Genomic DNA, 13,644 nt, shown 5'->3' with positions numbered 1-13,644 from the left:
AAACAAAAGCATCTAAAGCACAGGACTTGGTGGTGATGGGGGATTTCAACTACCTAGACATGGACAACAATACAGCAGGGCATAGATTATCCAAGTTCTTGGAATGTATTGGAGAGAATTTTTTAGTTCAGAAGGTGGAGAAAGCTACTAGGGGAGAGGCTATTCTAGATTTGATTTTGACAAATAGAGAAGAACTGGTTGAGAATTTGAAAGTGGAAGGCAGCTTAGGTGAAAGTGATCATGAAATGGTAGAGTTCATGATTCTAAGGAATGGTAGGAGGGAAAACAGCACAATAAAGATAATGGATTTCAAGAAGGCAGACTCTAGGAAACTCAGGGAGTCAGTAGGCAAGAGAAAGGTCAGATATAGTGCCCATCTATAAAAAGGAGTCCCGTGGCGCATTAAAGACTAACAGATTTATTTGAGCATAAGTTTTAATGGGTAAAAAATCTCACGTCTTCAGATGCAACTGAAGAAGTGGGTTTTTTACCCATGAGAGCTTATGCCCAAATAAATCTGTTAGTCTTTAAGATGCCACCGGACTCCTCGTTGTTTTTGTGGATATAGACTAACACAGCTACCCCTCTGATACTTGATATATATAAAAAGGGAAACCCTGGAAATTGTAGACCATAAGAACCTAAGAACATAATTCCAGCCATACTGGGTCAGACCAAAGGTCCATCTAGCCCAGTATCCTGTCTGCCGATAGTGGCTAATGTCAGGTGCCCCAGAGGGAATGAACAGTCAGGTTATCATCAAGTGATCAACCCCCTGTCACCCATTTCCAGCTTCTGGCAAACAGTGGCTAGGGAAGCCATCCCTGCCCATCCTGACTAATAGCCATTGATGGACCTATTCTACGTGAACTTCTCTAGTTCTTTTTTGAACCCCCATTATCTGGCAAGGAGTTCCACAGGTTGACTATGTGTTGTGTGAAAAAAATACTTCCTTTTGTTTGTTTTAAACCTCCTGCCTATTAATTTCATTTGGTGACCCCTAGTTCTTGTGTTATGAGGTGGTGTAAATAACACTTCCTTATTTACTTTCTCCACTCCAGTCATGATTTTATAGAACTCTATCATATCCCCCCTTAGTCATCTCTTTTCGCAGCTGAAAAGTCCAAGTTTTATCAATCTGTCCTCATATGTCAGCTGTTCCATACCTCTAATCATTTTTGTTGCCCTTTTCTTAACCTTTTCCAATTCTAATATATATTTTTTGAGATGGGGCAACCATGTCTGCATGCGGTATTCAAGAAGTGGGCGTACCATGGATTTATATAGAGGCAATATGATATTTTCTGTCTTATTATCACTCTCTTTCTTAATGTTTTCCAACATTCTGTTTGCTTTTTTGACTGCCGCTGCACATTGAGTGGATGTTTTCAGAGAACTATCCACAATCACTCCAAGACCCCTAATTTAGACCCCATCATTTTATATGTATAGTTGGGATTATGTTTTCCACTGTGCATTACTTTGTATTTATCAACATTCTATTTCATTGCCATTTTGTTGCACAGTCACCCAGTTTTGTGAGATCCTTTTGTAGCTGTTCACAGTCTGCTTGGGACTAAATTATCTTGAGTAGTTTTGTATCAGCTGTAAATTTTGCCACCTCACTGTTTACCCCTTTTTCCAGATATGTTGAATAGGACTGGTCCCAGTACAGACCCCTAGTGGACACCACTATTTACCTCTCTCCATTCTGAAAACTGACCATTTATTCCTACCTTTTGTTTCTATATTTTAATCAGTTACCAATCCATGAGAGGACCTTCCCTCTTATCCCATGACAGCTCACTTTGCTTAAAAGCCTTTGGTGAGGGACTTTCTCAAAGGCTTCCTTGTCCACATGCTTGTTGACCCCCACCCAAAGAATACTTGTAGATTGGTGAGGCATGATTTTCCTTTATAAAAACCATGTTGACTCTTTCCCAACAAATTATGTTCATCTATGTGTCTGACAATTTTGTTCTTTACCATAGTTTCAACCAGTTTGCTGGCTACTGAAGTCAGGCTTACTGGCCTGTAATTGCTGGGATCACCTCTGGAGCCCTTTTAAAAATTGGCATCACATTAGCTGTCTTCCAGTCATTTGCTACAGACGCTGATTTAAATTATAGGTTACAAACTACAGTGATTAGTTCTGCAATTTCACATTTGAGTTCCTTCAGAACTCTTGGGTGACTACCATCAGGTCCTGGTGACTTTATACTGTTTAGACCAGTCAGCTTAACTTCAGGATCTGGAAAGATAATGGAGCAAACAATTAAGCAATCAATTTGCAAATACCTAGAAAATAATAAGGTGATAAGTAACAATCAGCATGGATTTGTAAAGAACAAATCATGTCAAACCAACTTGATAGCTTTCTTTGACAGGGTAACAAGCCTAGTGGATAGGAGCGAAGTGGTAGATGTGGTATATTTTGACTTTAGTAAGGCTTTTGATACTATCTTGCATGACTTTCTCATAAACAAACTATGGAAATACAGCCTAGATGGAGCTACTATAAGGTGGATATATAACTGGTTGGAAAACCATTCCCAGAGAGTAGTTAGCTGTTGTTCACAATCAAGCTGGAAGGGAAAATAGACTGGGGTCCTGCAGGGATCAGCTCTTGGTCTGGTTCTGTTCAATATCTTCATCAATGATTTAAATAATGACATAGAGAATACTCTTATGAAGTTTGCAGACATTACTAATCTTGGAAGGTTGCAAGTGCTTTGGAGGGTAGGATTCAAATTCAAAATAATCTGGACAAACTAGAGAAATGGTGTGAAAAAAATAGGAAGAAATTCCATCAGGACAAATGCAAAGTACACCGCTTAGGAAGGAACAATCAGTTGCACATATATAACATGGGAAATGGCTGCCTAGGAAGGAGTACTGCAGAAAGGGATCTGAGGGTCATGGTGGATCACAAGCTAAATATGAGTCAACAGTGTAACATTGTTGCAAAAAAAAAGTGAACATCATTCTGGAATATATTAGCAGAATGTGATAAGCAAGACACAGGAAGTAATTCTGATATACTCCACGCTGATTGGGCCTTAACTGGAGTATTGTGTCCAGTTATGGGAGCCACAGTTCAGGAAAGACGTGGACAAATTGGAGAAAGTTCAGAGAAGAGCAACAAAAATGATTAAAGGTCTAGAAAACATGACCTATGAGGGAAGACTGAAAAAACTGGGTTTGTTTAGTCTGGAGAAGAGAAGACTGAGAGGGGACATAACAGTTTTCATGTACATAAAAGGTTGTTACAAGGAGGAGGGAGGAAAAAATGTTCTCCTTAACATCTGAGTCTAGGACAAGAAACAATGAGCTTAAATTGCAGCAAGGGTGGTTTAGGCTGGACATTGGGAAAAACTTCCTAACTGTCAGGGTAGTTAAGAACCGGAATAAATTGCCCAGGAAAGTTGTGAAATCTTCACCATTGGAGATTTTTAAGAGCAGGTTAGACAAAAAACTTTTAGGAATGGTCTAGGTAATACATAGTCCTGCCAAGAGTGCAGGGGGCTGTACTAGATGACCTCTCAAGGTCCCTTCCAGTCCTATGATTCTATGAAAACATGACAGCCCTTTACTTAGTTGATCCTAATAATAATAAAGAATGACAATAATAAATGAAAGGGTAGATTAAAAATTGATTAATTTAAATAAAAATATTTTAAAAGTTGTTTTTATTTCAATTAAATTTAAATTAAATTGTTAAATAAAATTATTAAATTAAATAATTAAAATTAAATTTAAAAATCCAAGTTAAATACTTTTTTTAAATTAATGTATTTAAAGTTAAATTTGACATTGACAACCTATATTAAAGTCTAAACTTACTATTATCTAGTCACATAATTTAAATTAAATGCAAATAATATTCAACAGTACATATTTACTGCCTAAGTTTTAAAGGAAGTCAGACCACTGAACTGGCAGAAGTCACTATCTAAGTGGCTGGAACTAGAGTTTGTTGATGTGCTAAACCAGTTTGACAATAGTATCTTCTACAGGTGCAGCAAGATTTTTTTTTTTTCATTTCTGTTTATTCAACTAGTTTAGATCAGTGACTAGGTCTTTCAAAGTTGAAAAACAAATTGGGAGTTGAAAAAGCAGGAAAGTTTGTCCTCTTCTAATTTATGAATAAAATAGAGGTATGAGCTTTACCAGCTCTAAAATCTTGAAGGAGACGGTGACAAGAAACAATCCATTGCATTTCCTAATTACAGATCATGTTTCCTTTGATTAAGGAATCAGTTAATTTAAAATGTAAAATACATTTTGATAAACTTACTTTTTTCTTCTGCAACCAGCACATTTAAGGTAGTTAGCTTAACTAATAAAAAGGCTGGTTTTGTGCATTTTCAATTGAATTTCAATTTCCATCCAAATGTCGCTTGACACAAATCATGAGTTTAAAAAAAAAAAGCTAGTAAACAAAAAATGCTTCATTCAACATTTTCTAACATAAAAAGTAAAAATTAAGAAGATTATAAATATATGTTAAGCTATATAGTTGCTTAAATAAATGTGTATAAACATACTGTACTGTCTTCCCTAGCAATAAGTACTCATTTCAGTGTAAAGGGTATAATGAGTTGCAAATCTACATGTTTTAATGGTTACCGACCAATGAGACTCAGTCTATCATGAGGAATGTGATGCTGGCAAAGTAGGTGTCAGTTCATGCCAAGGTCCCTATGCCTCAGTAGAACACTGACAAATATATAGCTGGAATGAGTTTGGCTTACCTGTATGTTAGCATAGTTAAACCAAATATTAGAATTATAAAAATGTACTTAGAGTTTAGACATTATTGAATGCTTGTAAATTGCTGCATGCATTAATCTCACTTATAACATCTGTATCCCATATTGTAAGCATTTGTATTATAAGCTTCTGTGACTGTGTAAAATCACCAGACAGAAGGGAGGCATTAACTAGTTCAATGTGCTGATCTCCAACCAGGGGCGGCTCTAGACACCAGCGCGCCAAGCAGGCGCTTGGGGCGGCCGTTTCCCGGGGGGCGGCATTTGGCTCCGGTGGAGCTCCCGCCGGCATGCCTGCGGCAGGTCCACCGGAGCCCGGGATGAGCGGACCTGCCGCAGGCATGACTGCGGTGGGTCCCGTCTTCCCGCGGCTCCGGGTGAGCTCCCGCAGGCATGACTGCGGCAGGTCCGCGTGTCCCGGGCTCCGGTGGACCTGCCGCAGGCATGCCGGCAGGAGCTCAACCGGAGCCGCGGGAAGAGGGGACCCGCCGCGGGACCGGGGAAGGGCGGCGCAGCGCTCCACGCTGCTTGGGGCAGCCCGATTTCTAGAGCCGCCCCTGTCTCCAACAGAAGAGAACACCAAAAACAAACAAGGCCCGTCAACACCAGAGGAACTATTGTGGAACATTAAAGAGGACAAAAGACTTTGTTGATTGCTCTCCCTTCTCAATGAAGATGAGGCATGCAAGTGAATTCCTCCCATCAGTTACATTTGCAGTTCAAAGCGCAATGGCGGAGGGAATAAAAACTCCTACCAAGAAGGTACTGTATCTTTTTGCTGCTTAGGCTCTGAGGGGCAAGAGTTACTAATCATAAGGAAAAAATCCTTAGTGCTTAACCTGGATTAGCCCTAAAGAACATATATAGAAGAACATTTTTATAGAAGCTTCTATTACTTTTTGAAATGTAAGGCTGGAACTCATTTGTGTGTATGTATTATTTGCCTGCATTACCCTTGTAAATAATTCTCATTTCCTTTTCCTATATCAGTGGTGCACAAACTTTTCCAGTTGTGCGCTCCCCGCCCCTTACACATTCATGGAAGTTGTTGTGCCCCCATTCCATTATTTATACTCTGAAACTGGGGTTGGGGTTTTTTTGCAAGTTGGCAGAAGTAATGAATGAATATTTTTATTTCTAAATGTATAAGACGAGGTAAAGGTTATTAGGAAGTAGTAAACACAAAGTATTACAAACTGCAAACATATATTCAAAAATAATTTCAAATGAAAAAAATTAACCGCTCATATGAACTGTTCCTTCTTCAGTGAGATGGATGGGCCTGCATTTTTGAGGCAATGACATCCACATTCAGTTTTATCTCAAACTGCTATTCTGAGATCATTTTCCACCTGCAGTCATGAGCGCTGTTCGGTCTTGATTGCCATGAGCTTGGCAAAGGTAGTCTCGCATAGGTATGTGTATGGGAATGGCAAGAGCATTTCCACTGTCAGTTGCTGAGAGTCCGGGATACTCCTTTTTCCCAGAGGGCCAAAAGTTTCCCAGTGCTTTTACTTTGGATTCCATCAACTGGGTACGATCACTTGACAGCTCTGACTCTATTTCTTCATCAGCAAGAGGGAGATGTGTAGCTGCCAAATCTGCACAAAAAGGGTTTCTAATCCAATCAACCTCCTCGGCTGGTTAGCCATGATAACTCTTGATGGAGATTTTTCAGGTGATTGGAGATAACTTCATCAATGTGTTTGTGGTCAAGTTGACAGTCTTCTGTGAATTCACTGAGGCACTGGAAACTGTCTGCATTTCTTTCTTCATATTTCTCTCTCGACAGAGTGGGCTTCTTCAGGAATTCAGAAATCTTGTCACCAAGCAACAAGATGTTGCTGTTCTTTCCTTGGAGTGAAGTGTTGAGATCGTTTAATTTCTCAAAAATGTCTACAAAATAGCAAAGACTTGAGAGCCGTCTTTCATTGGTTAAGTTTTCAGCCAGTGCAGGGTTGTGTTCTGACAGGAAGAGATGGAGTTCATTCTTGAGACTGATGACATGGTGAAGCACCTTCCCTTGGGACAACCATCTGACTTCCGTATGCAGAAGGAGCTTGTCTTACTGAGAGCCCATTTCATTGCACAGAATAGAAAAGTGCCAGCTTTTAAAAGGTCTTGCTTTTACAAAATTCACAATTTGCACTGCACCATTCAAAACCTTGTTTGCTTCAGGTTCCAGTTTTTTAGCAGCCAGAGCCTCACGGTGTGTCATGCAGTGCATGAATTTAATGTGGGGTGCAATGCTGAGTACTTCCCTTCTGAAGCCCTTCTTGAGACCCACCATCACAGCTCTGCCCTCAGTACATCGGACAATGCAATTAAATCATGACAAGCCATGTGGTCTCAAGAATTCATTCACAAGATCAAATATGTCTTCTCCCATACTTTGCCCCTCAAGTGGTTTGCAGAACAGCATATGTTCCAGAATTTCATCCTCATAGCACTACCTGACAAACACAAGTTGAGCCAAATTCGCGATCTCAGTGCTCTCATCAAGTTGTACGGCAAACTTCGTGCTTTGTTTAATTCAAGTCAAAAGTTGCAATTTGATAGCTTCAGAAAGTTCATTGATCTGCCTGCTCACTGTATCCTGTGACAAAGGAATAGTTTTCAAAGTTTCACCATATTGATCTCCATGCATAATCTGACACATCTTTACCACAGCTGTAATACTAATGACTCACCAATGGCATGCGGCTTCATCGACTTAGCAATCAAGTATGCTACTTCAAGGGATGCTTTCAGTGCTTCTGATGGCACAGTCTTTGTTTTTTCATTATGTCTCTTTGACCACCCAATGACTTAGCACAGCGTTGGAAAAAATTTACATCTTTATTTGCATGTTCAGAATGTTGCGAATCAAGTGCTGTCTGTGCTTCAGCAGTTTCATGCTGTCATTTGCTCATATCTCAGAACACAGAATACAGAGCCGTCTTTGCTCGTGATTGACAAGAGGCCATGAGAATTCCAGTTTTACATATTCATCTTGATATTTTCTTAATTTAAAATTGAAAGGCTCTTTGATATGACTGTTCACAGCAGACTTACTAGTGCCAACACTTGTTGAAGGTTCACGTACAAATTCAGCTGGATTACTCTCGGCATCAGTGGGTTTTTTTACTTTTATTGGAGTAATGTTAGTGTCTGATGAGGAATCAGAAACACTTATCCATTTTGTTTGAAAAAGATCGAACTAACCTTTAGAAGGGAATACCCACATATACCGTGCACTGGATACTGACTATCCCTAGAGTCTTTGCTTGGTGCTTTTTTATGGAGCCAAAAGCTGTGCATTACTGTAGAGCCTTGTGCAGGACTATTGTTTAAATCCTGCTTCGCAAACAACATTGCCCCTGCCAGCAGCCACACTCTCCAACCACCCAGCTCTGAAGGCAGGGCCACCGGCAGCAGCGCAGAGGTAAGGGAGGTAATGTGAAAAGGGTTATTTGTCAATATCACTTCCCACAGCCCCATTGCCAGCAGCAGCACAAGTAAGGATGGCCATGGGATGCTAGTAAGTCTCCTGTGAAAAGTGATACAGTATTAACAAAGTATCAGAGGGGTAGCCGTGTTAGTCTGGATCTGTAAAAGCAGCAAAGAGTCCTGTGGCACCTTATAGACTAACAGACGTATTGGAGCATGAGCTTTCGTGGGTGAATACCCACTTCGTCGGATGCATGTAGTGGAAATTTCCAGGGGCAGGTATATATACGCAAGCAAGAAGCAGGCTAGAGATAATGAGATTAGTTCAATCAGGGAGGATGAGGCCCTCGTCCAGCAGTTGAGGTGTGAAAACCAAGGAAGGAGAAACTGCTTTTGTAGTTGGCTAGCCATTCACAGTCTTTGTTTAATCCTGAGCTAATGGTGTCAAATTTGTATTAACAAAGTTTCTTTGCTCCCCCGCCAGAAAACCTTTTGCTCCTGCTGGGGTGGGGGTGCCCCTCCCAATTTGCACACCACTACCCTTTAGAAAGTTTATTATAGGATTATCTGCAAGCAGTGTCTTTGGTGTGAGATCTAAAGTGTAGTTAACCTGGAGTAAGTGACTGATCCTTTGAGACTGCTTGAAAAAAGTAACTAAAAATACAAATGCAAAATGAAACTACAATTGATTATTTAGATGTTTAAATCATGACTGATAAAACTTTACACCTGTATACACCTAACATCAAATTATTCCAAAACATGTTATCAGTTAGCTGATTGTGTCTCACAGCTCTCCCTCCACTCCCTTGCAGGCACACAACCCCATAAGGTGGGTACTGTATTTAATATTCTCATTTTACAGATGGGAATACTGAGAAAGAGAAAAGTTAATGGCACCAGTTTCAAACTTGGGTATGTAAAGCCAAATGCCTAAATCAAACCTACATTTATTCACCTGAACCATTTTCTGCCAGACTAGTAGAACTGGAAACTGGAGGGCTGGCAAGGTCCCCACCTTAAGGAGTTTACACACAAATATACAATAAAAAAAAGATAAAGGTTGATATTTTCCAGGACCTGCCACCGAAATGCCCCAAAGACCTGGGGCAGGGGGTCCTTCAGGCACTTTGGCGGCAGGTCCTGGGGTGGGTCTTTGGTGGCAATTCAGCGGTGGGGGGTCCTTCCGCCCTGGGATCTGCTGCCGAAGTGCTGGGTCTTCGCTGAAGACCCCAGGCCCCCTGAATCCTCTGGGCGGCCCTGCTTAACTATGATCTCTTCCCTGAGGAGCTTATACAGTAATAAAAAAAACACTTATGAGCCAGCACCTCAGCTGGTGGAAATTGGACTTCTATGGAACTACATTGATTAACACCAGCTGTGTTAGTTCTATGTGTTAACACCAGACAAAAGGAAAGAAGACTGAAAGTAGAACAAGGATTATGATTAAGACCATGCAGGTCATATTTACTTAAAAGTACACAGTCCCAAAAGGCTGATTCATTTCAATAAGGCTTCTGAATACCCAAACCATACAAAATAAATCCCTTTCAGTGCTGACCTTTTAGAATATAAATTCTTTGATGCAGAAATAATTAGTGGCTCAAACCTCATTGTAGAAAAGAAGAAATTCCTCTATAGATAGGTGACTATAATGGCATTGATAAGACTTAGGGACAATGATTAATAGCTTTCATTGTTCCTCATCAGATGACTCCACAGGGTGATTAGGAAGGATGGTCCACTGATTAGGTACTAACTTAGGACTTGGAGACTGGGATTCGGTTCCCTGCTTCACTACAAACTTCTTGCAAGTCACTTGGGCAAGTGACTTAGCCTCTCTGTACTTTAGTTGCCCATCTGTAGAAATGAGGATGATGGTAATATCGCCCCGCCTCACAGGGGCATTATGAGGATCAGATTGTGAAGTACTTTGAGATCTACTGCTGAAAAAACACTATATAAAGAGCTACTTGTGATTTATTAGCTCTTTTCAAACCATTTTAAATACACAATATGTGTAACACTGTCACAACTCTTTATTCTATGTCTAAAATATGTAAATACCATGGAAGATACCACTGGGGTGTGATAGAAGAACTTTTTTTTAAATGTGCACATCATTGCTGTTATAATACGCATCAACAGTTATAACGTTTACTCATCATCCAAGTAGCTGAGTCCCTCTAGTGGCATAAATTCAGCATTTTAGCAACATTCCTTTTAAAAAATCCAATTATATCAGTAGATTCAATGCTAGCACTTTTTGAGGCTCTCTAAAGGACTACTGTAACCTGAGCTTGGGTCAGACACTGTGCACATTCATATTAATGAGTATAAATTGATTTATAGCCATGTGGCAGCAAGTATAGATGTACTGGAAGAGACAGGAAATTCAGAGAATGAGTGATATTGATATTCTAGGACTCTATTTGCTTTAAATAAGAGACACAGTGTCAGGAGTAACGTAATGCCCAGGGTGGCCAATAGGGATTTAGGCTTATAAAAAAATGTATCGTGAGCAAGGAGCGAAGTATGCTAAGTGCACTGATCTCTGCTTATCTTGTAAATACACATCGCTCTCACTCTCTCTTTCATGGATATTTGGAAGACAGGAATCTAAGGCACCAAAACCGAGCTGGAATCCACAGGAAAATCAAATGGCATGAAAAACCCACAACAGTAAGTATTCATTGTATTAGATGTTTATTAAACTGTATGGATTTAATAGCAAATAAAAGAGAGATCTTTAATGGATATTGGTTGCAGCTGATCTCTCTTAAGAACCATTTAATGGAACGCAGCCTCTTGAGATTTGTAATTTCACCTTTGCCTTTCCAGATGACTGTTTATTATCCATGTGGTGGCAAACTCTGGACAGTGAGTAATCCATTCATTATCAAGTCTGATTGAGAGTAAACGTGTGTGCAGCAGTGACTCCTTAACCCTGCTGACAGCAAACTACAAAGAAGGAAAATGATGAATCCGGACAATTTAACCTCCTTAAGCTTCCTCTCAGCAATTCATAGCAACGCTAGCAATTTATTCTCAGGGCTCCAGTTTGTTCAGTCTTTCAAGCCACTCATCATCCCATGCTACTCCTTGGTGGTTTTTGTTGGCATAATTGGGAATTATCTCCTCATTTATGTCATCTGCAAGACAAAAAAAATGCACAATGTCACCAACTTCCTGGTAGGCAACCTGGCTTTCTCAGACATGCTTATGTGTGCAACCTGCGTGCCCCTGACTCTGGCATATGCCTTTGAGCCCCGGGGATGGGTTTATGGACGCTTCATGTGTTATTTTGTGTTCTTAATGCAACCGGTCACTGTGTTTGTGTCTGTCTTCACCTTGACTGTCATAGCTGTGGACAGATACTATGCCATGGTGTATCCTCTCCGGAGGAGACTCACTATATCAATCTGTGCTTATATTCTGGCTGCGATTTGGCTGCTGAGTTGCATCTTGGCTGCCCCAGCCTTGGTCCACACCTATCATGCTGAGTTCCCAGAACTGGACTTCTCCATCTGTGAAGAATTTTGGTTCCATATGAAGAGGGACCACTTAACATATGCCTACAGCACTCTCATCATCACATATGTACTGCCTTTAATAGTCATCTCCTTGTCCTATCTGCGGATCTCTGTCAAACTGAAAAATCGAGTGGTTCCGGGAAACATCACCCAGGGCCAAGCTGAGTGGGACAGGGCTAGGAGGAGGAAAACCTTTCGCTTGCTGGTCCTGGTGGTGGCTGCCTTTGGAGTCTGCTGGCTCCCTCTGCACATTTTTAACGTGATAAAAGACATGGATATTAACCTAATAGATAAACAGTATTTCAACCTCATCCAGCTGCTGTGCCACTGGTTTGCTATGATGTCTGCCTGCACCAATGCCTTCCTTTATGCCTGGCTACATGACAGCTTCAGAGGGGAATTGAAGAAGATGTTTGCCTGGAGGAAGAAGAAGATTGGACCAGCCACTAACTGCATTATGGCCAGTGTGATGCTATAAGTGTGTGTGTGTGTGCGCGCGTGCAATTCAGTTACAATGCATTTCCTTTCCAGTGATGAGTGTAAAGCTATGTCCACACTAGAGAACTTACAGCAGCACTGCTGTACCAATGCAGCTGCATGGCTGTAAGATCTCTCATGTAGCCGCTCTATGCAGATGGGAGAGAGCTCTCCTGTTGACATAATTAATTCACTCCCCAATGAGAAGCAGTAGCTATGTCAGCAGGAGAAGCTCTCCCACTGACATAGCACTGTGCATGCTACCACTGACACCGGCGTAACTTGGGTTGCTCATGGGGGTGGAATATTCACAGCCCTGAGCACCATAAGTGGTAGAGTAGACCTAGCCTTAGTCTTTCCTACTGTCATTGATGACCAGGTTGTATGTTCCTCCAACGTGTTACCCTCAGGACTTGACTGTGGCAATCCAGGGCCCCAAGCGCAGCCTCACATGTAACCTCTGTGGCCCTAACCCCAACAGGGTAGCAGAGGTGACATCTAAGAGCCCTGTGCTGTCGTGGCAAGTCCCTACACCAGATACAGAGCCTTCTGCTGGGTTGTCAGAACCTCTGCAAAACCTCTACTGTGGCCCCACCCTCTGCTTAAGATGATGGTAGTGGGGGCCACGCATACAAGACTACTCTGGTGAGGAGGCAGGAGGTCCCTTTACCCAAATGAAAAGCCTTCTGTTGGGGTGCTGAATGTGGCCGTGTTACAAAAGATACCCTGATGCGGAGGCAGCAGAGGTTCTAGGGGAGATGGGTCAGAGCTAGGCAGTCCATAGAAGCCTTGGCTACAGAGCAGTAGGGGGGCCTATGTGCCCCACAGGACCTAGTGCTTGGGACTGGGTGGAAATAGGCCTATGATCTTCCAAAGACCCAATGCTTGGCACAGGATGGAGTGCTGAGGACCATGGTACTTTTGCTCTGGGGACTGGGCTGAAGAATGGTAGCCAGAGACCAGAGGTCTCTCCTTTGTGGACCACATAAAAAGCTGCAGCAACAGTGGACAGGAAGAACTGCATCCCTGACCCACCCAAAGACTGGTCATTGCTGCTGCCATGGGTTGGAGCACACCTGCTCTAACTACCCAAGGCAGAGTTGTGGTGGAGACAGTGGTGGCCAGGAGCCTCCCACCTTTAGTAGCTGCCTGACTGCTGCAGTAGTGAGCTGGGGAGGAGAAAAGCATCAGCTCTGACTGCCTGGTGAGCCATCGTCATGCTGGATCCTTCCCCAACCCCCTCTCCCTCCAAAGACCAGGAGCTGCTGAGGTCTGGCTGCGGGAAGCAGTTGTTCCAAACACCAAAACTGAGGAGGAAGCAAGCCAAGGAGCGCTCAATTTTGTCAAGAAGCAGTGGCAGTTTGGGGCCCCTTCCCTCCCTAGCTGCATGAAAAGTGGTGGGTTTCCAGGGTCTTCTCCATCCCTGTGTGTAT

General features: G+C 41.9%; 1 protein-coding gene across 1 annotated transcript; it reads left to right on the top strand.

Annotated features, from left to right (window-relative positions):
* Positions 1 to 11,174: 11,174 nt before the first annotated feature.
* On the top strand, positions 11,175 to 12,212 carry LOC120368884 (prolactin-releasing peptide receptor-like). Its single transcript, XM_039481591.1, has one exon. It carries the CDS (start codon positions 11,178 to 11,180, stop codon positions 12,210 to 12,212), a length of 1,035 nt encoding a protein of 344 aa, XP_039337525.1. The 5' UTR covers positions 11,175 to 11,177.
* The last annotated feature ends 1,432 nt before the right edge of the window (positions 12,213 to 13,644 follow it).

The sequence above is a fragment of the Mauremys reevesii genome, linkage group 7 (genome assembly GCF_016161935.1).
Source record: "Mauremys reevesii isolate NIE-2019 linkage group 7, ASM1616193v1, whole genome shotgun sequence".
NCBI classification, from domain to species: Eukaryota; Metazoa; Chordata; order Testudines; family Geoemydidae; genus Mauremys; species Mauremys reevesii.
Note: the sequence above shows the minus strand (reverse complement) of the source record. Positions and strands in the feature narration are given on the sequence as shown.

Excerpts from the sequence above, each read along its gene's own strand:
- LOC120368884 (XM_039481591.1), top strand. The coding sequence starts at position 11,178 with ATGATGAATCCGGACAATTTAACCTCCTTAAGCTTCCTCTCAGCAATT.